General features: G+C 64.6%; 1 protein-coding gene across 1 annotated transcript in view; it reads right to left on the reverse strand.

The window, feature by feature from the left end:
* Positions 1-2,466: 2,466 nt before the first annotated feature.
* NHEJ1 (non-homologous end joining factor 1) overlaps positions 2,467-26,107 on the reverse strand; it is a 33,018-nt gene continuing 9,377 nt past the window's right edge. Inside the window, exons 6-8 of the mRNA XM_035330989.1 lie at positions 3,524-3,641; positions 3,217-3,320; positions 2,467-2,889 (exon numbers count right to left, since the gene is read on the reverse strand). Of these exons, the coding sequence (XP_035186880.1) occupies positions 2,809-2,889; positions 3,217-3,320; positions 3,524-3,641 (303 nt within the window). The 3' untranslated portion in view covers positions 2,467-2,808. The remainder of the gene's footprint in view (positions 2,890-3,216; positions 3,321-3,523; positions 3,642-26,107) is intronic.

Consider the following 26,107-nt stretch of genomic DNA (forward strand, 5'->3'; position numbering starts at 1 on the left):
CAGGGCCCCCGGCATCCTGCGTCGGCTCTGGCCGTGGTGAGCAGTGGCGGTCTCCTGGCTGCAGATCCCGCTGTGTCCCCGTGCAGCAGGGACTGCAGGGCTGCTGCATGGGGACACCCGAAATCACTCCTGCCCATTGACACCTGCAGCTGATGAAGGGCAGCCCCCTGGTCCTGCCCCAGCACCCAGGTGGGTCACAGGGGTGCCACTGTGCCTGGGGACACTGCGAGCTGTCTGCAACACCTTCCAGAGGAGCTGGAATGAACGGCGAGCTCAGCACCACCCACAGCACCTTATTCCCGACGCCAACCCATGTCCCTGCTGGGCAGAGCCTGCTGGCACATGGGGCCACGCAGGACAAGGCCCCCGGGCATGGTGAGGGGGGGTCCTTGCACGGGGCTGGTGGCTGAGATGGGGTCTGTTTCACTGGGGCTGTCACTGGGAAGGGGCTTTGGCAGCCGCAGCACTGGGGCACGGGGAGGAATCACCCTCCAGCAGAGGTGGGAGGGATGCGGGCTCCATCCCTGTACCCCACAGCACCTCCCGCATCACTCAGCCACTCTCAGGCACCACCAGGACGCGTGGTCCCCACGCACCGCTCCCGGCTGCATCCTCACCATCCCCAAGCCCCTCTCCCCCCGACCCACGAATCCCCCATCCCCAAGCCCCTCTCCCCCCGACCCACGAAGCCCCATCCCCGCGCCCCTCCGGCCCTGGGGCTGGCCAAGGCCCCGCAGGGCTGCCCGGAGCCGGGCGCAGCGCAGGGCGGGCGCGGAGCGGGGCGCTGCAGCCGGTCTAGGTGGTGCTATTTCTCTATTTTTGCACCGGACGGGTTTGGGATTTTCCTCTCCCTGTTCGCTGCCTTGGTCGTCTTCTTCTCCTCTCTCTCCCTCTCTCTCTCTCTCTCTTTTTTTTTTTTTTCTTTTCCTTTTCTAAAAATACTTGACAGCGATTGAAAGGTCCCTTTAATCGAGGCCACAGAGCCCTTATTAAGGGCACGGGTCGGGGTGCTGGGCCGTGCCCGGCATAACGGCTTCATTAAACCCTGCGAAAACTAATATTTATGGAATCAAATTTATGGAGGCCGAGGCCGAACTTGTGGCCTTTAATGTGTGTCGGGAGCTCAAATCCAGCTGGCTCCAGGGAGGAGGGGGGTGGGGACAGGGCAGGAGACCCCAGCGGGACGGGATGGGACAATGAGCGGTGACACTCCCCGGAGCCGGCGGCAACCTGGGCCAGGCAGGCACCGGTGGGCTCCACGCCGGAGCCACGGGGGCTGGGGTCCCTGCCCTGCCCTGCCCTGGCTGGGGGGCATCAGCAGAGCTCTTTTTTCCCCGCTGACAGCTCCGATCTGCTTTTGTCCACCTTCATCCCCGCTCCTGCAGCCCATCCCTCCTGTGCCCGGGGGCAGCGGGGCAGGATCCGTCCCTGCAGCGGGTCCTTGCCCCAAGCCCAGACCAAGGGTTGTCCCGAGGGGGGGCAGCTCCCGGCTGCTGTTTTGCCCACGTAAGATGCTGGCAGATGGCAGACGGCAGGACACAAGGCTGCTACGGCTGTCGGCACGAGCTCTCCATCCCGCGGCTTCCCCTCCCCAGCACCCACCCTGCCCCGCACGCTGCTCCCTCGGAGAGGAAATATAAAAACCTCTCGCCCTGGGACTGGCCGGCTGCGGCCCTGCAAAGGCCCTTTCATTCCCCTTCCACAGACATGGGGGCTGCTCCGGATGTTTTTGTTTCCCCCTCGCCGCCCGTGAGAGCAGGCAGCGAGGCTGCGGCCAGCCCAGCCCCGGGGAGCCGGGGGCAGGCAGGGGCAGGGGTCCCTGCGGTGCTGCCCAGCCCTGGCGGCTATTCTGGGACCTGGTTGGGCACAGGAGTGGCATCCCAGCCCCTATAGAAGCACATGGACACAAGGGCTGGAAGAGGATAGGAAGGGTTAGAGGGTGGGTGGGTGGGTGGAGGGATGGATGGTTGGGGTGTGGAGGGGCAGAGGTGGTGTTTTGTGTCCAGAGAGTGTCTGTAACATGCTCCAGGGCTGCTCCCAGGCCTGAAAGCTTTCAGTGCTTGGTTGTCCCCTGCTCCTTGGAGGCCGGAGCATGGATTAACCCCCCTCACCTGCCTGCTAACCCTGGGGGAGCTGCTGAAAGGGCTGCACCTGGCTCCTGGCACACGGCGTGTCCCCTGCTTGGGACAAGGAGAAAGTGGGCTCCTGCCCCATGCTGCGCCCTCAGGACTCAGCCATCTCCTTCACGAGCACCCACCCCATACCCTGCTGGTCAGGGTGAGGCTCAGCAGGGGCTGGGAGCTGCCGTCCTGCCCCACGGCCCTGAGTTCCCATCTGTTCCTCCCCATCCGGAGCCACCGCAAGCCCCTGGGACGGTGGGACCAGCCTGAGGGACCCAGCTGCACGGGGACTGCACCCCTGTCTGGACAGTGAGGGAGGGCAGAGCAGGAGGAGAGGACACGTCACCCGGACACAGCCCTTTAATGCAAACCAGCACGGGAGCCGGGTGCGTTGTCTCCTAGCCCAAACCCGTGCCCTGCTGGAGCCCCGCAGCAGCAGCCCTCCCGCTCCCCTCACGTGCAGCGTGGGCTCCAACGTGGGCAGCCTGGGAGCTGCAGCCGGGGAGAGGCACCAAAAAGTGTCCTGAGACATCAGCGAGGGGACGAGGTGCCCACATCCCCAGCTGGAGGCAGCTCGGGAGCGGGGCACGGCCCAGGCGGCGTCCCTGGGGAGGTGCGGACGAGGCGGAGGATGCGCCGTGCTCTGCTCTGCCTCTCTCAGATGTTCTCGCGTGGTGGCAGCGACCTTTCAGCCGAAGAGCCCCTTCGCTTTCTTCGGCTTGGCCTTGGCCACGGGCAGCCGGGGCTTCTGCACCGGGGAGGAGGTCAGCTGGGAGCAGAGGGGAGGCAGCGTCAGTGCCCCGCGGGGGTTCCCACGGGATGGGTGCGCGTGCGCAAGCAGCGACCCCGCATGTGGTGGACGTGCACCATCACACACGTGTGTGCAACAAGCCCACACGCTCCCCAGCCAGGCTGCAGGGGGTAGGAAGCGAGCTGAGCCCCCCAGCCTGCCCCGGACGGGCATGGGGCTGGGATGTGCCATGTGGGGGGCGAAGGCTGGGCGCTGGGGCCAGGAGGAGCACACTGTCTGGCTCCATCTCCGTGCCGGCCTGGGAAGCTCCTGGCACAGCCAGGCTGTTCCTAGCGCCGTGCTCACCGTGGTTCCCTCGCTCGCAGATGCCGTTTCGTCCTCCGGGGACTGCGGTGGTGGGTCGGGGTGCCCTGAGGTTTCTGCAGCGGGTGCCGGGCCCTCGGCGTCCTCTGGTACCAGGAGCAAAGAGATGCAATTTGGGCTTGAGGTGAGGGAGCACGTGGCAGCGCCCAAACCCACACCAGGAACGAGGGGAGCTCGGCCCAAAGCAAAGAGGGACGCGCATGCAAGGGGCAGGCTGCCCCCACCCAGGTCCCTGCTCGCCCAAAGGGTGCCCCACGCGCCCCCAGCCTGACAGCCAGGAGCTCCTCACCCGAGCGGTGCCGTTTCCGAGCCTGCTTGGCCTCCTGCAGCGTCACCGCCGTGTAGAGCTGCCGCAGGGCCGAGGCGAACGCCTGCCCGTCCCCCGCAGCGCAGATCTGGGGCAGGCTCTGCGGGACAGAGCGGGGGGCACCGTCACCAGCCGCCAGCGCTGGGCTGGGAAACCAGCGGCCAGGAGCTGGTGTGTGCCAAGCACACGCTGGTGCACACACGCACACGCACACACCTGCTGCTTTCCCGTTAGGAGGAGGCCAGCACAGCCGCTGCCTGCGAGCCATTCATGAATCGCCGGAGATAAGATCGCACGGGAAGGGCTGTGGCTTCCCCGGCGGGGATAAGCCGATAAGGACCACAAGCCTTGGGCACGGGCAGGACCCCGGGCACGTGGTGGGGATGAGGAGCCTCACCACAGCCGTCTACACGTGCAGCACAAGCCGCCCCGGTGGCCCCAGCGGCTGCCCCAGCACAGGCTGGTGATGGTGGTGGAGATGTGGTGGGTGCCCCGTTTGCTCCCAGGCTGCCCGTTTGCTCCCGGTGCTGCGCACACATTTTCTTGATGCACCACCACACCTCATCTCGGCCTCCCAGCACCCTGGGGATGCTGCTGGGCCCAGGCAGGGCACAGCAGGGGAAGCAGAGGGGGGAAAGGGCTGCAGGGAGTGCTAAGGGATGCAAGCAGGTGCACGAACAGGGACGGGGAAGTGCCTGCGTGCGCCGGAGGGAGGGCTCGGGGGAGGGATGTGCACGGGCAGCTGTGCGTGTGTGCGCACGGGGCTGTGTGTGCGGCTGGACTCCCGGGTGAGTGTGGTTAGTGGTGCCTGTGTGTGTGTGTGTCAAAGGTCTGGCACTAATCTCTGCTGGGCTCCACACCCAGACAGCAGGAGAACAAAGTGTAACAGATAAGGCCAGTTCCTCTCCCGACCAGGGGAGCGGGGAGGGGATGGGGACGCTCAGACCCACTCAAGGCCAGAGTCCAAAGCGTGCGCCCGGCTTCCCAAGGGCAGAAAGGGCAGGCTGAGACCCCCCGGTGCTCCCCGCCGGGCAGGGCTGATGCCAGTGCTGGTGGCCTGAAAGGCACCTTCCCCGCAGGTCTCAGCCCTCCTGCTGGAAGCAGAGGCGTGAAAAACGCTCAGCTGCAGGCCACGCGTGCCGCTGGGGTCTGCTTTTTGGCCAGCCTCTCCGCAGGACCTCCTGTGGCCCTGCCCGCTGCCACAGGAGGGAGCGATGCTCTGGTCCGAGCGCCCTGCCAGCATCCCCGGGGTTGCCAGCCAGAGGGCAAACCTCCTGATTCTGCTTTGCCCGGCCTCCGAGCTGCGAGCAGCACAAGGTGCCGGGGAGGAGGAGGGATGCTGAGCACCTCGGGCACCCCTGGGATGTGCTAGCCCTGACGGCTCAGCCCCACGGTGCCAGGCTTGCATCCGAGGCTGCAAAAGCAGCGCCCGGTACTGGGAAGGCGACTGCACTTCAAAGGCAGCAGAGGGGCTGGCATCGGGTGGCCGACACAGCCCAGATCAAAGGCAGGAGTCGTAATTCAGAGAAAAGCAAACAGCAGCTCCCAGGAAAAGCCGGGACCGGCGGCAGAGCGAGCAAAGTGTACCAGATAGCACCGCGCGGGTCAGTGCCCCCGGGCAACACTGCCCACGGCGTGTCCCCACCACCAAGGGGTCCCCGGGGGGAAACGGGGCCGCAGGTGCAGGGCACCCCCTGCCCATGCCTCCGGGAAGGGCCTGGCTCCGGACACAGCTGCCACAAGCCCGGGGTGGAATTTGGGAGTCCCCAGCCGGCTCTGAGCCACCGGGCTGCCGGAGCTCGCCCGCGCGGCGCAGACCCCAAGGGAAACGGGTTTGTAGCCAGGGCTGGAAGCGTTTCCCTGCAAAGCCCCGACTCGGCAGGGAGCAGAGCGTGCTGTGCCAGCCACCGGCCGCCTGATGGCCCCGGAGGCTGAGAGGGACAAGGAGGTGTCCCCTGAGGTGGGGGACAAGCCCTGGGGATGGGCGCGTGCCCTCCCTCCTTGCCCCACATCCTCAGAGCATCCCTGGACCAAACCCTGCTGCAGCCAACTTGTCCCTGCTGCGACTTCAGCCCTGGCTGCCGGCGCCTTGTTTTCCTCCGATCACTTCTCCGCGGGACAAACACAACGCCCGAGGCCCAGGAAGAGGCAGGAGCGGGGTGCTGGGAGGCGGGGGGGTGCCTGCAGGGTTTCCCCATGCAGCAGTGCCCGGGGAGCTGGAGGGGGGCACGGCGGCGGCTCGACCTCTGGTCGTGTTATGACTACCTGGCCGCAAGGCCGAGCGCCGTGCCCGGTATCAGGAGCGACTCAAGGCTGCGACACCGGCACGGGAGGCTCGGCAGCACACGCTGAACCGCGATTAGCCCAGCCGGGGGGGCTGCCCCACAAAGGGGAGGCTGGCGCCGGGACTGGGATGTGCATCGGGCTGCACTCTGGGGGCAGCTCGTGGGGAGATGAAACCCAGCCCCGCATGGTGCCCCCATCCCAGGGCTCTGCCGTGGGGAGGTGGTGGGGAGAGGTGGAAGCAGCAGGCAGGGTGCCAAAGCCATCCCCAGACGTCCTGCTTCGCCCACCCTCCCGGCCAGGGAGGTGGTGCTTTGGATGGCCCCCGACAGCGTGGCCGAGGGGCTCACCTCACCCAGCGCGGTGCCGTGCCCCCGGTGCAGGAGCATCGCCGTCCCCTGGCACGGGGCTGCAGGCTGCCTGGGCCCCTGCGCCGGTGCCAAGCACCAGAGTCTAAATCGGTCGTGCTCAAAGCCGGGGACTGACCCTTTCATTATCACACCAGACGTTCGAAGCGGTTACCAACATTCTTTGCTCCCAACCCCACATTCCTATTTTTTAATATATTTTTAACTGGAAAACAGAGCGAACGGGGCCTGTTTGGAAATTACAGCCTGGCTGCTGTGGCTTGTATGTCAGATCTGCCCACATTCCCGTGGCCAGCCTCAGCACATGCTCCACAGGGGCACACTTAATAATTCCTGCCGGGGCCGGGAGCCAAGGGGTGTGGGCCGGGGGGGAAGGGGGGGGGGCACGGCTTCCCCGGGCTGGCCCTGCCAGCGGTGCCGTGGAGCAGTGGTCTGGGAGCAGCACGCTGGCTCTCTGGTGATGGGCACGGCCGCTGCTGCCTCGCTGGCACGGGCAGGGGCTGGTGATGCTGCAGCAGCCCGTGGAGGGCAGGGGGATGGCCCCCATGGCTGGGGCTTCGCTGTGCCTGGTGGCCACGCTGCTGTCACCCTCCCCTGCCGCAGGCTTTGTGCGCTCCCATGGCGCGCTGGGCATCGCTGCCCGTGGTCCTCCCAGCATCCCAGAGATTGGGCAGGGATCCACCCTGGGATCCACCCTGGGATCCAAGGAGATGAGCACCGAGCTGTGCTAGCCGCTTGCCCAGCCTATACCAACGGCTAGGGATCCCACCTGTGGGAGGACATAGCTGGAGGGGGGGAGCTGGATGCTGATACCCCTTCCACCTCAAGCCCTCCTCCCCATCTCAGAGCCGCCTGCACCCACTCACCCCAGCCTGCAGCACATCCCGGGCACTGCACAACCCGGCAGAGGACATCTGAGGGACGTGCCCAAGGGCTGACCCCGCAGCCCCCAGCACCTCGTGCCATGCCCACCCTCGGGGACGCAGAGCAGCAGCCAGCGGCGATGCTGGCGTGAGGCACTGCGAGTCGTCCCGCGGCGCAGGCAGGGGCAGGATGGCCAGGGCTTCCCAGGCACGGAGCCAGCGCCGTGCACACCTGGCAGGAAGCGGCTGTGCCGGCTGGGGAAGGCAGCCCGGAGCTGCCGAGAGGTGACGGGGTCACCCCGGGGAAGAGCGGGCGGCGAAGCCGGGGCAGCCCTGCGGCACAGCCCCGCGGCACAGCCCGGCCCGGCACAGCCCGGCACGGCCCCGCGCTCCTGCCGGCGCTGCTCGGGCCCTGCTGCGGGTGATGTTTTCCTTTCCCCCAATTTTCGGGGCCTTTCCAGCGAGCAAATGTCAGGCGCATAAAGAGCAGCACTGTGAGCAGAAGATGGAGCGAGAATGCCTGCCCGCGTCCCTCCGTAAGTGCCGGCTCACACTTCATCAAGGCAGCCTTTGCAAGCGAGGCACCCGCTTAACAACCGGCGGTCTATGCTGGCCGGCGACCGCAGCAGCCCGCCGCTCAATACCCTTTTCTTTCCCCCCTTGTGCTGCCTTCACGGCTTGGGTTACAGCCTTTCTCGCAGACACCGCGCGCAGGGGGCTCCGCATTGTGCCGCCTCCGCGCTGGGGCGGCCGCGGGGACGCTGGGGGTCCTGCCCCTGCCCTGCCCTCCCGCCGCTCTTCCAGCTCCCAGGGACAAATCCGGGAGAAAAGGAGGGCTGGCGGCAGCGCAGGCGTAGGACATAGGCTCTGACATCCTCCCCAGGCAGCACGATGCCACGCACCGGTCCCCGCGGGCACAGCTCGGAGAGGAGCCGTGCTGCGCACCACGGGCACCCAGCCCGTGAGTTGGGTGCTGGCTTGGCAAGGAGGCGCCGAAATCAGGTCCTGGCAAGGCAGGAGGACTTGGAAGGACTCGATGCAGGAGGCACAGAGACCTGCTGGCCAGGCACCCCCCAGCTTTTCCTAGGGGATGGCTCAGGGACCCCTCTCTGCAAGGGATCCGGGTGGCTCGTGCCAGCTTGTTACTGTAGGGTTGCTCAACAAAGGTGGACACATCACCCGGGCTTATTATTGTAGGGCTCCTCTGCAAAGCATGCCAGCTCATGCCGGTTTATTATTGTCCGTCCAGGAAAGCTGGACACACCGCGCCGGTTTGTTATTGTAGGGTTTCTCAGGAAGGCTGGCCAGCTCATCCTGCCTTGTTATTGCTCAGGGCACGCGGGGGGCTGGCCAGGAAACTTCCTGCAAAGTGGGGTGATGGAAACGGAGCCACACCTGATGAATCACATGGGTGCCACACGGCGATAAGGGACAGCGGCGGGTGGGATCCTGCACCCCAGCTCCACCCCGCAAAGACGGGCCATGCGTTCACGGCAACAAACACTCACTGCTCCCCAGGGCCACGAGGCTGGCCAAGGAGCTGAGAGCACGGGGCAGGGGGAGCACAACCACAGCTTGGTGCCAGCGGCAGGGGGACGGGACGCCTTGGAAAGCAAAGCTGGGGGGGGTGGCGAGGGAGACCCAGGGGAAGCTTGCACCCAGCGTGGCCCCGAACTCGGCGTGCAGGGGATTAGCTGTGATAACAGGGCTCGGAGAGGAAGCAGCCTGGGGCTGAGCCAAGCAAGATTAGGGGCTTTGGGGGGAATCTGGGCGCGTTCGGGACTGGGCTGAGCTGCAGGCAGGGGCCGCCCTGCCCCGGTGGCTTCGCAGTTCCTCCCAGGTGCGGGCGCACCCGGCTGGAGGGGCAGCCCCTGGGGACGCTGCCCCGTCCTCACCCGAAACCGCAGCAGGAAACGCAGGGGGAGCAGCAGGGCGAATCCCCCGGGCTGACTCAGGCGTCTCTCCGGGCACACAGGGCCGGCAGGACTGGGTCTGGCGCGCCCCGACAGCCCTGGCACCGCTGCTGGCACCAGCACTGAGTCACTGCCACTTCCCCCTGCCTGGTGGCAGCCTCAATTTCCTCTTCGCAGCCAGCAGCGTGCCCAGCACGGCACCACGGTGCCCGGGGGGACAAGGGGGCAGGTGTCCCCTCCAGACAGCGCCCCGCTGAGGCAGGTGTCCCTTCTGGATGGTGACCACCTGGGGCTGGTGGCCGGTGCCCCTCCAGGTGGGGACAGTGCCCACGCGTCCCCACGGGCAGTGCCGAGCCGTGCAGGTGCCCAGGTGTCCCCGCCGTGCCCAGGTGTCCCACGGGCAGTGCCCAGCTGCTCAGCGCAGATGTTGGGCCCCGGCCAGGCAGCAGGATTGAGTGTCGGGCTTGCTCTCAGCACAGCGGCAGGAGGCCAGGCTGCCCGGCGAGCACACAGCCCCTTCATTCATGGCAAAAAATAGCCCCCCGGGGTGTGGTCCAGCCTGGAAAAGCCCCTTCCAGCCCCGGCCAGCCCCTGTTTATTCAGCGAGAGGGACTCGCTGCCCTCCCCCTGCCCGCCGGCCCCGCGTGCCGTCTCCGTGCCAGAGCGGCCGTTCTTGGACGCGGTTCCCCGGGTCCCCCCCTGGCCAAAACACACAGGCCGGGGCGGGGGGTTGGGGGGGGGCGGCAAACCCCTAAAAAGCACCGGGTTTGTCTCCGGGAGGAGCAGCCCCCGGTGATGTCATGAGAGTTTGCGAGTGGCCACATGAAAGGGACTCGCTGCCCAGGAAATCCACGAGCCCGCGCTCCGCCAGACAAGCCGGCGATTCTTCACTGGGCCGGGAAGGAAACCTCGGGGAGCCCGAGCCAAGCTTGCTTTTGCCCCGGGGACAGAGCCTGCCCCCTGCCCCACAGCCCTTGGGGACCCCAGCCCTGCTCTGCAGTCCCCCCGTACCCAAATCTCAGCCCCACAGACCCCAGCATCCCACCCCCTGCTCCCAAATCCCCCTGGGTACCAATCCCTGTCCTGCCGTCCCCGGAGCACCAAGACTCACCCGTAGCTTCCCAGCATCCCAGTCTCTCGCACACAGTCCCCGGGGGCCCCAAGCCCTGCCCCACAGAGGCCAGACCCTCCCTCTCCTCTGGCCTGGGGGACGGCACCCCCATTTCCATGGTGGGAGCACCCATCAAGCCGGGAGCAGCGGGTGATTTAGGGCCAGGCAGTGCCGCTGGCAGACAACGGGGATGCAGCAGGGCAGGGGATTCTCTTTCGGGAGGGATTACGCCAGGGACAGCTGGGAACACACAGACGCAGACTCCCCAAGAGCCAGCCAGGATCTCGACCCGCTGCGGCGGGCACCACAGACATGGGCTCTGAAACCGAATCCGCTGCCAGTCCCCTCCCCATTTCCCAGAGGTGCAGGTCCCCGGACAGGCAGGGGAGGCTCTGCCTTCCTCCTCCTCCTCCTCCTTCCCATGTGGGACAACCCCCGGCTCTGCACCCAACATCTCAGCCCCCTGGTCCAGCACCACGGACCCCACATCACACGGCTGGGGCACCCTGGGGAAGGCTGGGGGCATCTCCATCCTGCCGGTGCCCACATCCAGCCTCCGTCCCCTCGGCTCTGCAGCGCTGTGCCCACGGAGGGGACAGGGCCAGCGGGGAGGTGACAGCAGCCCCCGGTCAGCGGCAGGCTCGTGGGGCTGTCCCCTCTCCCCACCAGGGCCAAGGGGTGATGATTGCCCCCTCTGTAGCTGTCCCAGTGAAGGAGAGGCTCAGGCTCCGGGGCTGTCAGTCAGGCATCGCTCGCCAGGGCTAAAAATGCACTCTCAGCACGAAAACAAAATAAAAACACCAAACAAAACAGAGAGGTGAAAAATTCCTTGACATTTCTCTCCTGCGAGTCCCCAGGGCCAGCAGAGAGGCGAGAGTCCCCGGAGTTTGTCAAGCAAACACTTTCACACCCTGGGCCGCGCTCGGCACGCTGCCGCTGGAATGCCAAATATATATTTAAGCCCTGCTCATCAAAGGAGCCTGTTCGGAGTCGGTCTCGGGCAACGTGCGTGTGGGTTTGGCCCGGAGCGAAAACCAGGGATGCTGAGAACATTTCTCGGGGCCGGGAGACGGCGCGCACGCGGGAGATAAATGCCAGCCTCCAAGGCCGTGTGTGGCTGTAAGGTCGCGGGCTGGGCACGAGATACCTGCCCGCTCGCAGCGCTCGCCCTTATCAGCCCGTGTCGCACAACGGGGTGGGGATGTTTAGGCTGGAGGCCGGCCAGCAGCAGCCCTGCATTCCAGCCCGCCGTCAACTTAGTCAAAGCTGCAGGAGCCCAGCCAACAGCGCCAGGGTCCAGGGAGACGAGCAGGAAGCGACGCCGGGAGAGGACAGGGCTGCGGGGACACGGCGCGAGGGCGGAGGGGAAAGGAGGGCTGCCCGGGGTCTAGATATGTGTTGCGGGGGGTGACAAGAGTCCTCCCCCCCACGGGCAGGCTGCCCTCAGCTGCCTCCCTTGAGCATCCCCTCGATTTGCTGGAGGCGGCCCGAGGACCTGTGCTGGTCCTGCCACACACCGGACAGAGCTCCAGCCCTGCAGGTGCTGGGCTGGGCTTTCCCATCCCTGCCATCGCTCCAGCCAGCAGCAAAGGGCTCTCAGCCTAAATCTTGCCCCTAATCCCAGCTGACGGAGCCTTGGGTCGGGGTCTGGCCGGGTGCAGGGGAGATCATTGCCCCAAGCGAGCCCAGCACGCCGGCGCTGTGAAATCACGCATTACGCGCCTGTCGCCCGCGGCAGGAGCAGCCCGTCAGGCTGCCGGCACCGCTCTGGTTACGGGGGGACCATCCCGGCCGGGGGGAGCCGACCCCGTGCAGCCGTGCCCCCCGCCCGGGTTCATCCCCAGGTGAGAGGAAGGAGCGCGGGGCTGCGGGTTGGGTTTCAAGCACCTGCTGCTAATAAAACAGCCTGTCACGGCACCTTCGCCCTCCCGGAGAGGGACGGGGTCCCGGCAGGGCTGTCGGGGGGCGAAGAGGGCTGGGGAGCTGCGAGCTGGGTCCCCGAGCACGTCCCCACCCTCTGAGTGCCATCGGGCATTTAAACTCCTCTTAGCGACCAGGACACCCAAACTTTCATCCCCGGGACAGCAGCATCCTTCTGCTGCGCAATCCTCGCGACGCATGAAAGGAGCGAGGAGGAAATCACACCCACCCCGGCAGCAGGCCTGGAGCGCTGCCAGCCTTTCTTCCTCCTGCTGCGCGGACGTTTCCTCCCTGCTCCTCTCTCCCGGCTTGTCGCAATGCCCGGGGCTGCTGAGGCTCCGTGCTTTCTGTTCGCATCCCTGCTCTCTCCCTCCACGTCCCTGCTCTCCGGCCCCTGCCCGCTCCGCACGCCGCTCTCAGTGCTCCGCGTTGCCCTGCCCCTGCCATCTCTGGACAGCAAAACCGTGCCGTTTGGCCAAATACCTATATATTCCTAAAGCCTCTCCATTTCCAGCTGTTTTTCTCCCCTGATTTAGTTCAGTGCAGCGTTATTTGTCAGCAGCAGCACTGCGGAACAGGGCCGCGGTGAGCATCCAGGGCGCCTGCTTGCAGCTCCCCGCGCTTGGTGACTCTCCCAGCCGTCACCACCTCCCAGTCTAATAACGGGTTTATCTTTAACCTTATCCTTAACGTGCTACACCATTTACTATCCCCTACGAAGTGCCAGGCTAGAAAGCCCTCCTCCATAGCTTAAAACCCCACCTTCCCCATGGCCCTGATCTCTGCCAGCCTCCAAGACGGCTGGGCAAGGCAAAGATCCCTCCCCAGATCCCACGAGCCAAGGCTGGGAGAGAACCTCTCCAAACGCCTCAAAACTCAACATACGGCTCCAGAAGTGGATGCCTGCACATCCACGGCCCCAGCCCGAGCAGGAGAGCAGGAATCAATTACAGGGCTGGCAAAGGCAGGGCTGCTCCGAGGCTGGCGAGCGGCACCGGCTGCCACGGCGGCGGCACGATGCTGGGGCGCACGTGGCACCGCACCGGGGGCTGCCCGCGGGCCCCGTGCCTCCGGGCTGAGCGCTGCCCACCTCCCCCCCGGCACGCCCTGCGGCCCCCCCAGGAGAGCAGATGTGCAAATGGCTGGCGGGGAAGATGCATGGGAACCACTTGAAAGCCCTGGTATGAAGGCGCTGGTAAACCAGGGCCACTCCTCTGCTCCTCCGGCTCCGCGCGTTATTTATAGTGCTCCGGGTGCCCACCCCGGGGGAGTTCAATCCCTGGGGTGCAAATTCTGCCAAGCCAGCTGTCCTCTCTGCCTTGTAGCTCCCAGGAGCCGCGGCAAGGTCTGCAAAGTGCCCCAGACCCACCTAGGAGCTAGGATGCTCTCAGGAGGGCTCTCCCTGCTGCACCTAGGACCCAGCCGGGGGCCCACGGCACGGCCACGCCGGGGGGCTGCTGCCTTGCTCCAGCCAGCCTGTGCGCAGCGCACCTGGCCAAGCAGCTCATCCAGCAGGAACAGAGGGACATGCTCCACCACAATGCCCTGGGGAGAGTTGTGGGGACTCCTGGCATCTCCCGAGGGCTGGGGGTGAGGATGCTCCTGCAGCCACGTGAGCCCCCGCCGCTAATCAGGAGCAGGTGGCTGCTGCTGGCGCTCCCCCAGCCGGGGGCTAAATTTATTCCACGAGTCTGTGGGCACCGAGGGGACACGGGGGTCCAGCAGCCCGCCCCGCACACGGTGCACATCCCAGCACCCGACACCGGTGACGGGAACAGAGCCCTTCCGGACCGTCTCCTCGGCACCCGCGAGTCCTGATTACTGGCCCCAAAGCGGGCCCAAGTCCTTCCTCCCCCGACCACAGAGGGGAAAGTTTCCAAATTAAAAACCTAAAACCGGCAACAAGGTGCCCATGGCAGGAACCTCTTAAACTGGCCATTAAAGTTTATAAGTTAGACGGGCACCGGGAGCGCGCGGCGGAGCTGCAGGAAAACAGCCGCCCCTCCTTGGGCAGCCTAACCACGGCTGTCCCCAAAGCCACAGGGCTGACGTCAGGGCATGAGCTCACCTCCGTCACCCACCGCCTGGCCGGCCCCAGCCCCGTGTTTACCCCTGCCCGTCCCCGCCGCTGTCCCTCGCGGCCCGCTCTCCCTTTGAGGTTGGCAGCCCGGGGCCAGGCGAGGAAGAGGAAAAGAGCAGAAAGGAGGAAACCAAACCTCAGCGCCCACAAGGCGGGCTGCAAAACACGGAGCCCCAGCAGCTCCCTCCCGGCCCTGCTGCTTCTCCCGGCCACGTCCCCCCTTTCCTGCCCCAAAACCGCGCTGGCCCTGGAAAAGAGGCGACCTGGAGGGGATGTGGGTGCAAAGCCCTCACCCCACCTGTGGCTCGCACAGCCTGCCCGGCGCTCCTCGGGGCCAGGGCTGTTATCCTCCCGTTCTCCCGCTGCAACGCGCTCTGCGCCCTCGGTGAGATGGGCCGAGGGTGGGTGTCGGAGCCAGGCAGCGTGCCCTCCTGCCCCAGGGTGCTGGGATGCACCGCGGGGCTGCGAGGAGAGGGGGGAGATATACAGCCTTTCCCCAACCCTGCTGGTCCCAGCTGGGGACGTGCAGCCAGCTTTGTGGCACCAGATTTTGGCTGGAAGGGCAGGAACACAAACTCCCTGCCCGGGCGCACAGGGCAGTGCCATTCCCCTCTCCCTGCCAGCACCACGGCACTCTGCCTCTAGACCTCTCCATGCTCTCTGCATGGCCAGGTGGAAGAGCAGCCAGAAGGGGACGAAACCCAGCAGGCAGAAATACCGGCAGAGCCCTGGGAGAAACACCACAGCCTATTTTTTGGAGCCAGGGGACAGTGCTGGGACCCCGAGCCCTGTGCGAAGCCAGTGCCGGCCTGACCGACGTGCTCAGCTCAGGGCTGCACGCTGCCAGAAAATGGGCGAGAGCCACAAAAGCCACAGGGGCTCACGAGGGGACGGCGAGGGAAAGGCCAGGGGCCGCGCGGCTGCCCAGCTGCACCGAGCCTGCGGCACCGGTCAGAACAGGCTGGGAAGCCACCGTCCCCATCTGCTGCCGTTCCGAGCCACACGGGACACATTTTGCCCACCGCCACCTCCAGCAGAGGTCTGTGGGTTGCATTTATAGCCCTGGCCACAGCCCCTGTCCCCACAGAGCCCGTGTGCTCCGCACCGCATGGTGCTGCCCCTGCATCCCCCAGCCCGGAGCACCGCGGGGAGCCGCCGCTGCCGCCTCTCCGGGCGCCGTGAGCGGGCGCACGCACGGCCCTTGCACGCCACTTGCGTGCCTCCCGCCGGCATCGATCCGCGGGGACGCACACAAGGAAAACACACACACACACAAACAGGGCAGCCTCTGCAAACAACTGCTTGTTAAGTTAAAATTAAACTCTGCACAAATATTGACCTTTGGAGGGGACACAAACTCTGCCGATATATTTACCAGCTTTATAAATGGGCCTGACCACAGTGCCCTATATGCCGAGCGGGAGGAGACGAGGGCTGCTCAGGCACCCAGACCATGTCCCCCCCATCGTGGGGCTCTGCCCGGGGGCTGCCCCATCTCTCCGTGGGCTGTGCTGGGTGGCGGAGTCCTCCCTGCAACCGTGACTTTGGCACCAGGTGTTGGGGTGCCCGCAGGAGCCAGCTCGGTGGCCCCAGCAGCTCTGGGGCCAGCCGGGTGCTGGGGCAGAGCTGCCCCTGCCCAGCGTGCAGCTGGAAAGCAGAGCTGGGCTTTGAGGCCCTGGGAAGGAAGCCGGGGAGCTGAGAAATGAGGGGTAGGGATGGAAATGGCACGTGGAGAAGGGACAGCACTGCGCTCTGGTGGGGAGGCAAGCTCTTCTGATGGGCAAAGGGCCAAGCGCAGGAGGCCAGCTGGAAGAAATGGTGGGCTTTGCAGGCCGAGGGTCCAAACGGGGCACACGCAGGTCTCCCCTAGGACCCACCTGGGTCGGCAGGAGGCAACGCCACCCCTCAGTGACGTTACACTGCTGGGGGGCCTCTGAAAAACCACCGAGTGCCAGGAGCTGCAACTGCACCGCCGGGCAGAGATGGAGGCAGCGTGACAAAGGACATGGAGAGCAACCCCAGGCACACGGCACACAGGGGAGAAATCCCTGGGGTAACACAAGGGGAAGACCCAGCCTGGGGCTGGGCAGGGGGAGAAGGACCCTGCACACCCCGAGGAGCCCGGGACGAGGGCAGCGTGCCCCGTGGTGCAGCCGGGTGGGGAAGGCTCCAGCCCCCAGCGGCCGCCTGGTGCCCGGCCCCGGGGGGCAGGTAGAGGGAGGGGAGAGCCCGGCACATGCAGCAGGGGATGCCCGAGCTCCAGCTCTCGGAAATACTGAATAGAGTCTTATTCAGGCTGATGTAAAACACTGTTAAAACACACAAAAATCCTTTGAGTAATGGGCGAGCGGGAAAGAAGCATCTATAATTAACAGTAACTGTTCGAGACGGTCGCTGCCCAGAGACGTGTACTGTGCAAAACCACTTGAAAAGGCCCCGTCTGAAAGGCGAAGCCTGGGGTTTTTCAAGAAGCCCGTCATGTAACGATCCTGGCCCTTCCAAAATAATTCTGCCATATTAAAAAAAAAAAAAAAAAAAAAAAAAAAAAAACACCAAAACCTCAGCTTAATCGCCCTGCAGCGCTGGGACTGGAGAGCTCTGAGGAGAGGGGAAGGGAAGCGCAACCGGCTTCCAATTAGAGCCTCGTTAGAAAGGAAAGCTGGGGAGCTATTAGGGAGCGGGCCAGGGGCGAGCCCAGCCGAGCTGAGCCGAGCTGGCTGCTCCCGGCGGTGGGAGGGATGTCCCCACACACAGCCCTGCCCCTCGTCCCCCTCGGTGGGCACAGCGGGACCCCAGGGGTCCGAGCAGAAGGACGAGAGGTGGGCGCACTTGTCGAAACCCCCCGGGACGCCCTGGTCCTGCAGGGGGGGTTGGGGATGCTCGTGGAGCCACCGGGAGCTGCGGGATGGGAGAAGGGGGAGCTTGGGCTGCAGGGGGGGGGCTGGGGAATGGGGTCTGGGGGCTTTGCTGCCTCCCAGAGCCCGGCCAGCTTGGTGTGGGTGCCTGCAGCACAGGTTTGGCCGCAGCATCCTCTCGCTTCGTCAGCTGGGGCTCTAATTGCCCCCAGCGGCCCTGCCTTTTGGGGCAGGCACCAGGCACCCGCTCGGCGGCTGCAGCCTGGCCCCGGGGCCGGGCGGGAGGCACGCTGCCCGGAGCAGCCTCCCCATCCCATCCCACGGCCTGGGACCCATCCAACACAAAGTTAATTTCTAACCATGGGTAACCACCAATGCCCGAGCGGGGATGATTTATCCCCTATCTGCCTGGGTCGGATTTATGAGCCACACATCCCCTAGGCTGCGATAAAGGCCATGTCTGTGCTCCTCGCCCCCCCCCCCCCCCGCCGCCCATAGCCCCTCCGTGCGGACTCGCCGCCCCCCCAGCCCCATTTACAAGCCTTCCCCCGGTGCGGAAACCTGACAGCCCGCAGAAGAACAGTAAACAGCACAGAAAATAACACACGCTGGAGGCCAAGCAGAGACGCGCCGGCCGGGGAAGCCACAAATGGTTCCTGCTTTCGGGACCTGCTGAAGAAAACAGAGTGGGACGGACCCCGGGCTCCCGGCAGCTTTGGGAAGGGGCGAGGGGAGCTGCTATTAATAGGAGAGGCAGGGCGCTGCTCGCAGGCAGAGCCGGGCTGGACGATGCCATGGTTGTGGTGGGGATGGCCGTGCGGCGAGGACAGGTCCCCGCGGCACCAGCCGGTGGGAGCGGGCATCTCTCCGCAGAGAGGGCTTCACCCAAGTGGTGGAAAATTCCTCAGCACAGCGTGAAGCTGGGGGAATCGGGGTCCAGAAGCAGGGCTTGGTGCTGCCAGGTTTACCCGTGCCATGCGGCACCGGGCAGGGGGTGCCAAGCGAGGGCTCAGCCCTGCTGCCACTCGCGCCCGGCAGCCCCGGGATGCCCCAGCTTTGCGCTTTTGGCCATAGCCAGCCCCAAGCAGCCACCCCCCAGCTGGACAGGGGGCAAGGGCTGGGCAGCACGACAGTCCCCGGGCTGCGTGGGATGAGGCAGAGCCCAGAGGACGGACGGACGAGGCTGTGGGCAGCAGCACGGCTCTCGGGGCAGGACGCTGCCGGCACTCTGCCGTCCCCGAGCCCTCTGCCGCGCTGATAGCGGCGGCCCCGGCGAGGGAGAGAAGAGAGCCTTGTTCTGGGGCCAAGACTAAGGCGATTCAGTGCGCTGCTCCCCTGAGGTTTCTCGGGTGAAACCTGGCTCTGTAATGGCTGTGTCTGTAAAACGTATGGAAATGCCCATAAAACCTGTATCAAATGCTATATGGATATGGATGGAGGTATGAAATGAGGGGCACGGGGGGGGAATCGGGGCAGGCCGGCTCCCCGCGAGCCGTAAACACGCCCCGGTGAGAGGCAGAGAGGGCAGCAGCCCCGGGAGCCTGCAGACGGGCCGGCGCTGCCCGGAGCCAGGGGAAGGGCCCCGCGGCTCTGGCTGGAGCACAGCTCCGTGGGGCACGGCCACCTGCACCACGGCGTGCCACCAGGACACGGGGACCTGGCTGCGGGGCAGCGTGGGGACAGAGCCCCTTGCCTGGACTCCCCAGCACCCCAGACCCTCACTGAAAGGTGGAGGACAGGAGAAGGGGGGACAAGCTCTGGGGAGACCCCAGCGGGGTGAAGAAAAGCTACCCAAGTGGTCTGCAGGAGGGGCGATGCGCAACGGGCTCCATGGTGGGGAGAACAGGCCAGAGCAGCAGATTTGGGGGTTGAAACGAAGGGGATGTGGGGCTCGAGGAGGGCGTGGGGACAAGGGCCCTCAGCTGGGCACTAGGGGTGGAATTTAAGCTCATTCCTGGAGAGCTTTGCTCACGCTGAGCCACGTGGGAGCTGCTGGCAGCCGCCCCACGGGGATGCTGCTGCTCCTCCTTCGGGGCGCTCAGCATCTGCTGGGGCAAGGTGCGTGGCAACGCCTGCTGCCAGCCCTTGGCACGAGCCCAGCACGCAGCTGGCAAAATCCAGCTGATAGCAAGGGAAGTAACCCCAGATCTGGTCGCCCTGGGCTGTCTCGGTGCAGCTCTGCCCTACACCAGGCTGTTCAGCTCCGAGGGCGTCCCGCTGCAGCCCCAAAGCACGGAGGGGGCAGCTTGTGAATGGGGAAACCGGGCCGTGCCTGGCTCTGCGGCGAGGGGATCACCCAAATACCTTGGAGGAACAGCAGCCCACGGTGTTATCTGAGAGCCACCAGGGATGCAGGAACCCATACGTCCCTTCGGGGATGCCCCATCCCGAGGGGAACTGTCGGCACAAGATGGCACGGCACCAGTTAGAGCAAGCGACTTCTATTTTAGTCCAAGGGCACCCGCACCAAACGCAAAGCACATGTGCAACCCCAAACGGGCAGAGGGGTCTCGGGGTCTCTCTTTGGCATTCACGGCCCCCCTGCCATCAGCATCCTGCTGTAGGAAGCTGCCATGAGCCAGGCGAGACCCTACGACCCCATCCAGCCAGTTCGCCTTTTCCTACAGTCCCACGACTCCGAGAGCTGAGGCTGATACACAAACACCCAATATCAACAGGCTTTGCAGCAAGATGATAAATAAATAGGCAAACAGCGACCCTTGCCAAGGATTAAGCAATAAATCATGAGAGCAGCTGAGCCGTGGCAGGTTGCTGTCACCGCTGATGTTTGCTCCCTGCACAGCACCACCGGGCAGCACCCAGCTGGCTCTGTCCCTTCGTGCCTTGCCCCAGGCACGTCCCTGCTCCATCCCCACACCGGCAGGGGACAGGCGGTGTCTCGGGGGACAAGGGCTGATGCTCAGGGATGGGGGAAAGCTCCTCGGTCGCTGCACCCCACATCCCTCCCGCATGGCAGCTGCAGTGTGCCTCCGTCTGTGCTGCGGGTGGGGACAAAGCGCCTCCACATGGCACGGCGCTGGCATCTGCCCTGCTGCCCGGGAGCATCCCCGCCACGGAGGCTGCAGCTAGGGCAAAGCAGGTGCAGGGGCTGCAGGGCTGCAGTGCCCGGGACGCTGAGATGCAGCGCACGGGTGCAGAGATGAAGCATGTGGATGCAGGGATGCAGCACAGGGATGCAGCACAGGGATGCAGCACACAGATGCAGCGCAGGGATGCAGCAGCCACGCCGCAGCCCCACGCAGGCAGGCTCTGCAGGCCAGCAGCCTGGTGCTAGCCGATGGCAGGGCGCCATCTGCCGCGTCTCTGTCACACGCCACGCGTCCCCAGAGCCAGAGGGGACCGGGCTGAGCCCTGCTGCATTGCACGGGGCGGACGCTGCATGGATGGATGCAGAGCTCATGCAGCTCGGGGAGCGCCGGCCACCTCCCCGCAGCTCGCTGGCACCCAGAGCACCCATTTCCCAGCAGTGACGAGGACATAAATGCCACCAGTCTGCCTCCTTTGGGCTCCAAGCCCCCAGCTCCGGGCTGGGGATGCCCCGGGCCACCTGTGGCCCCCTGGCGAGGCCGGTGGCCCCGGTGGCAGCCGTGGCCACAACGCAGAGGTCCCTGGGCACGGCAGCAGGCTCCTGCGCCCAGCCGGTGCAGCGCGAGGTCACACCCAGGCCTGTGAACCCCGGGCAGGCACAGGAGGAACCTTCTAGTCGCACAATTACTATATTATGTAGCACTAATAAAAAAAAAAAAGGGGGGGGGGGCGGGCGGGAAGTTTTCTTAGTGCCACATAGTAAAGTATTTATAGAAACCCAGGCGTGAATGGGCCGCTCACAGGCCACACTCCTCCTCGGCGTCAGGATCTCCAGGAATTATTCTGTGCAGTCACATTGTTGTATTCACCCAGAGATTGAGTTTAATTACAGACACGCGGGCTGTAACAGGCTGTCAGTGTTCCAGCCTCGCCGGCAAAAGGGCGACTGAGCTCCCTTTAATGGACGCATTTTTAAAAAGACCCAGGGTTGAAATAGCAGCGGGGGGAGGAGGGCAGGGGGGCTGCAGGGACAGGGGGGGACGCGGGGCTCTGGAAGAGGCACGGGGACAGAGGGGGGACGAGGGGGGACAGGGCTGGGGTGATGGGGGGAGGACGGGGCGGTGGGCACGGGGCAGGATGCGGGGCCGGAGCATCCGCTGAGAGCGGGGTGGCTGATCCCTTTGGAGACCCAGAGGAGCTTCCCGAAGGAAAAAAGGGGTTGGGGAGGGCTCCCAACTTATTACAGAGCAGGGTATAAACAGAACAAATAAATATAGAGCCGCTTTATTACAAGGCTGGCCAGCTCTGGTGGCTGGCTGATTACAGGGCAGGCTGCTCCAGCGCTACCCGAGCCCAGACCTCAATAAAGGCCAGATTGGAGCTGCCTTTTGCCCGCTTACAAGCTCGGCGCGCTCCCGCCGTGCCGCTCAGCTCCTGCGCGCCGCCGGCTGCCCCCGCGCCCGCCGGCAGGGCGAAGGGACGCAGCAGCGGGGGAGAACCAAAGTTTAAACAAATAGTGAGTAAGCGATGAGCAGGGCAGGCGGGATCGGCGGCCTCGCAGACGAGAGCACTAAAAATATAGCTTATTTTCCGAAGGAGCCTGCGACGTCCAAAATTGACGATCAAAAAAAAAAAAAAAAAAAAAAAAGAAAGAAAAAAAGAAAAGGAGCGAAAAAGCGGTAAGAATTACAGATCCATCACGGGGGCGGGGGGAAAGACCCGAGAACAAGGAAAGAAAAACAGCCTGATGAGTAAGACGCACGCGTGACATACGCAAGCACACCGAGACGGAAAGGCGTGAGCCTCCTGCGCACGCACGGGCGGGCAGCGGCACACGTGAGGGGGCCAGTCCTCATCGGGGACGGACCCTGCCAGCCCTGCTCGGCTCCGCTCTGCTTGGCTCTCCTCTCTTCCCCCGGGGCCGAGGGCACTAACCTCCACGCACACACCTCTTCCCAGGGCTCAAAGGGCGCTTTGTCTCCCCAGCCGGGCTCCCAAGCCACCGGCGCAGCCCCGAGGGCTCCCGCGACCACCTCGGTGCTGAATCCCTGGCGCCCGGCGCCAAGCCCCCGGCGTGCCCACAGCTGATGAGGGAGGGACGGAGAGCAGCACGTCCGTGGGGCTGCGGGCGGCGAGGCTTCAAAGGAGCTGATTTAGTATTGTTCCACCTGCCCTGAAACGGGCGCTTCAGCGAGGGATGGAGGTTGCCTAGGGTCATCGTGGTGCTGAACAGAGCCCTTATAGGACGGGGAAGGAGAAAGGGGCTGCTTTGGGGTGAGGTGGCTCCACTGGGCACGGCTTAGTGGGACCGCTGCGGTCCCACATGTCACCCTGACCACCAAGGGCCCCACGGTGCCTTGGCCCCAGGGCACGAGTTTGGGAGAAAAGGCAGAGCTGGCAGGGAAAGCCGGCGCTGCTCCTGGCTCCTTGGTGGTTTGCGAGGCTGCCCTCCCCAGAAGAACCATGGCAGTCCTCAGGGACCCCAGCCCCACGCCCTGCCCAGCAGCTTGGCCACCGGGCTCTGAGTTCCTCCAGCCAGCCCTCTCCTCACGACACCAGCTCCCCGAAATACACCCCAGGGAGACGGGATGGAGCCTGCTCCCAACCTCACGGGGTTGACAGGGACAGCAGGGAAGCTGCACGGGGCAAAGCAGGAGGCAGCAGAGCCCCACATCTCCTATGGGGTGGCAACCCCCGTGCACACCAAGGCACCTGCCACCCTTGGGTTTCTTCTGCCCTTTCACCGCCGCTGCCCTCCGCCTTCACCTGCGCTGACGGCGGTGCCTGGGGCCGGGGCTATCGCAGGGTGAGCCCGGGGCAGCCGGGGCCATCACGGCACCCCCCCTGCTGCCTCCCCCACCCGGAGAGCGGAAAACGTCCCCCCGCGAAGGGCAGCTAATGCGGAAGCTGTTCGCATCCCGTAGCGCGAGCCCGGCGGGTGAGGAGCAGGGCAGCTCCCGGGTCGCCGGGTTATCGGATGATAACAAGGCAGCACAGCCCGAGCACGCGACTTCCAGCAATGCAAGGCTGCTTCCTTTGTTTTGGGAAAACAAGAGGGGGGACAGAGCTTCTCTGGCACGTTCTTGCCCGGCCTGAAGCTGCCCCCCACTTGCACCGGCTCCCACGGCGGCCGTCCCCTCTGCCCCCATCCCAGCGCGGCGGCCGGAGGAGGAGGGGGACGGGGCCAGCCTTCACCTTTCCACCTTTCCCACTGCCCGTGCTGAGGCTCGGGGAGGCCGGGACAGCCACGGGGGACCCTACCAGCATGGGGTTATCTCACCCCAATCCCAAATGCAGGGTGAGCCCCTTACCAGCACAGGGAGCAGGACAGGCCACGGGGACCCTCTCCATCCCCGCAGCCGTACCCCTCGCTCCCCAGACAGCTCGATGGGGGTGTGGGAGCCCCCCCCCACACCCCTTCCCCAGCGGAGGAGGAGGAAACATAATAAGAAAAATAAAATTTATAAGCCAGGCGGTAATTACAGCGTGGCTACAAAAGGCTGCCTCCTCAGGGCCATCATTATGTGGCTAAATTTAACGCCCCGCGTCCCAGGGCTCTGAGCATCCACACAGACGCCGGCTCCTGCTACCTTCCCTCCGTGCCGGCCAGGGCAGCACAGCTGAACGGCAGCCAAGAAAGCCATAAAGCAGGTCAGAATTTTTTTAATAGTCTATTTACCAAGATGCTGTTTTTACTGCCGAGGTTTCTCTCGTTTTATCTCTGGCTTTTTTTTTTTCCCTTCTCTCTCTCTTTTTCCCCTGACTCCTGAACAGACTGGGCTGTATTTTCTGTTTTAGGTTCCTCTCTCTCACTTGCTCTGAATACTATTTTCAGAACTCTAATTTTATATGGCAAGTCCCTTTTTTTTTTTCTTTCCTTTTTTTTTTTTTGGTAAATATTTGCCATGACTAAGCCAGGACACATCCCGTTTAAAAGGCTCCCATCCCACAAAACATCAGCCCTTTAATGACATGAATCTCATTAGCTCTCCCCATGAAAAGAGGTATAGAAAGGGAGCATCCCTCAGCCCCTCTGAGTTCCTGTATCTGCACAGACGTATATTTAGCCATGTGTACCGTACAGTCACAGAAGGGGACAGTCTGGGCACACGCACACCACCCCATTCAGACAGGGGGACCGAAAGCGGGGGCCCCTGGGGCAGGCTCTGCGGCCAGTGGGTTTTGGGATATCCGTCTGTCTGGGATGGGGCTGGGAAGGCTCTGGGCCCCGCAGAGGCTGAGCCGGGCCCTGGGAGCCCGTGGTCAGGCACAGGAGAGCCTCAGAGCCCCTCCAAACCGGGCTCTGGGCACCTCTGGGGGTCCTTGTGCATGCACGGGGGGCAGGCAGAGCCCATCCTGCGCTGAGAGCGGTGCCCAGGTCCTCACCCCATGGGTCTGGCACCAGGCTGTAGATGTTGCAGCAAGCAGAGCTCCCAAGAGCTCGGGCTCTTCCAGCCTTCCTCCCAGCACACGCAGCCTCGATCTTAATGCGAGCCCCCATCCATACCAGCATCCTCAGGTGGCCGTCCTGTCCACCCCAATGCCCCTTGGGCATCTGCGTCTCTACCCAGGCACGGCCACCTCTACCCCAGCAGGTCATTCCTTCCTCAGCACGGCCAGCCTTTCCTCAGGGTGGGCATCCCTCCCTCAGCATGGCCAGACCTTCTTTGTCATTGTCATCCCTCCCTCAGCACGGTCACGCTTCCTCTTGGCTCACGCTCTCGGCGGCTGCCTGGTGCCAGTGGGTGAACCCCCAGGAGGTGCCCACGGCTGACATCTCCCCCACGAGTCCGAAGTCAAAAGACGCAGCTGGAGATGTCCATGGAGGATAACGGAGATGTCCATGGAGGATAATGGAGACCTTCATGGAAAAGAATTTGCTCTCTCTTTCCCAAGGCTCTGCTTTCTCCCCATTTCTAGTTCACCCAGGTTACGGCACTACTCCCTGCCATGCTGGTGTCAGGAGTGTCCCAGCAAGGTCTCCTCCTCCTCCCAAGCCGTCCCCGCCAGACCGGGTGTGCAAGCTGTGCAAACACATCTCTGAGCCCCACAGCTGGGCTCCCACCTCCCCGTGGGTGCTCCTCTGCATTGTGGGGGCGAGAAGCAGGAGGAACAACCCCCGGCGGGCTGCAGAGAGCAGCGCCGGGCAGCGGCCGGCATCGCTGCGGGCACCACGCCGATGGCGCAGCACCCGCTTCCCAGCCCTGAAATAAACCAGCTGCAATTTCACTTTCCCCTTGTTTCCTTCAGATTGACTTGGGTTCAGGCATTGCCAACACCACCAAACAGAGCCGAGCCCCGCAGCCGAATGGTAACGGCACCACACTGGCTGCACGCTGTGGGGTCCTCTCCTCCCCACGGGGCCACGTCCCCAAGCTTCTCCAAAACCCGGAGCACTAGAAGAGCCAAGACACAGAGGCAGAGTCCCACCTGCCCGAGCACATGGCTCCCAGAGCCGGGGCTTTCTGGAAAAGCACAGCCGTGCCGAGCGTGGAGCCGCACCGGGCTGGAGCACGTGTGCCGGGAAGGGCTCCGCGCTCCCCCCCTGCACACGGCAGCCAACATTAATTCATTAACAGTCCCATTAACACCCAGCTGTGGTTTCCCCCCAAACTCAGGCAGGGACCCGCTCCCCTGTGACAGCTGCTGACAGGCCAAGTTTCCACGTTCAGCCCTTCTGGAGTTCTGTATAAAAATAAGTGGTGCTTTTTTAAAAAGGAAAACTGTATTTCCCCTCTACGCACACCCGCACGCGCGCGCACACGTGCAGAGCTCACGGCAGGAATTTGCTCAAATTTCCCCCACCCACAAACACATCTCCTTTGGCCGGAGACCAAACGTGGGCATTCTGAGCCCAAAATATCCCTTTTTTCAGCACCCAGGACGCAAGAAGCTGGCGTTAGCCTGAGCAGGGCCAAATAGCGCTCCCGCTCCCCGCCACCCCCTGCACTGCCAGGCTTTGCCGTGCCACACGGGGCCTGATCCTGCCCCACCAGCCTGCGCCAGCCTCTGCACCCTTCCCGTTGTCACCCCCAGGGTGGGAAGCCCTCCGGCTTGTGGCTCTTGGCCAGGGCCTCATCCTGTACCCCCAGTGCTTTCCAAGGAGATGCCCTCATGGGCTGTGC

This window comes from Oxyura jamaicensis, chromosome 7 (assembly GCF_011077185.1).
Source record: "Oxyura jamaicensis isolate SHBP4307 breed ruddy duck chromosome 7, BPBGC_Ojam_1.0, whole genome shotgun sequence".
NCBI lineage: Eukaryota > Metazoa > Chordata > Aves > Anseriformes > Anatidae > Oxyura > Oxyura jamaicensis.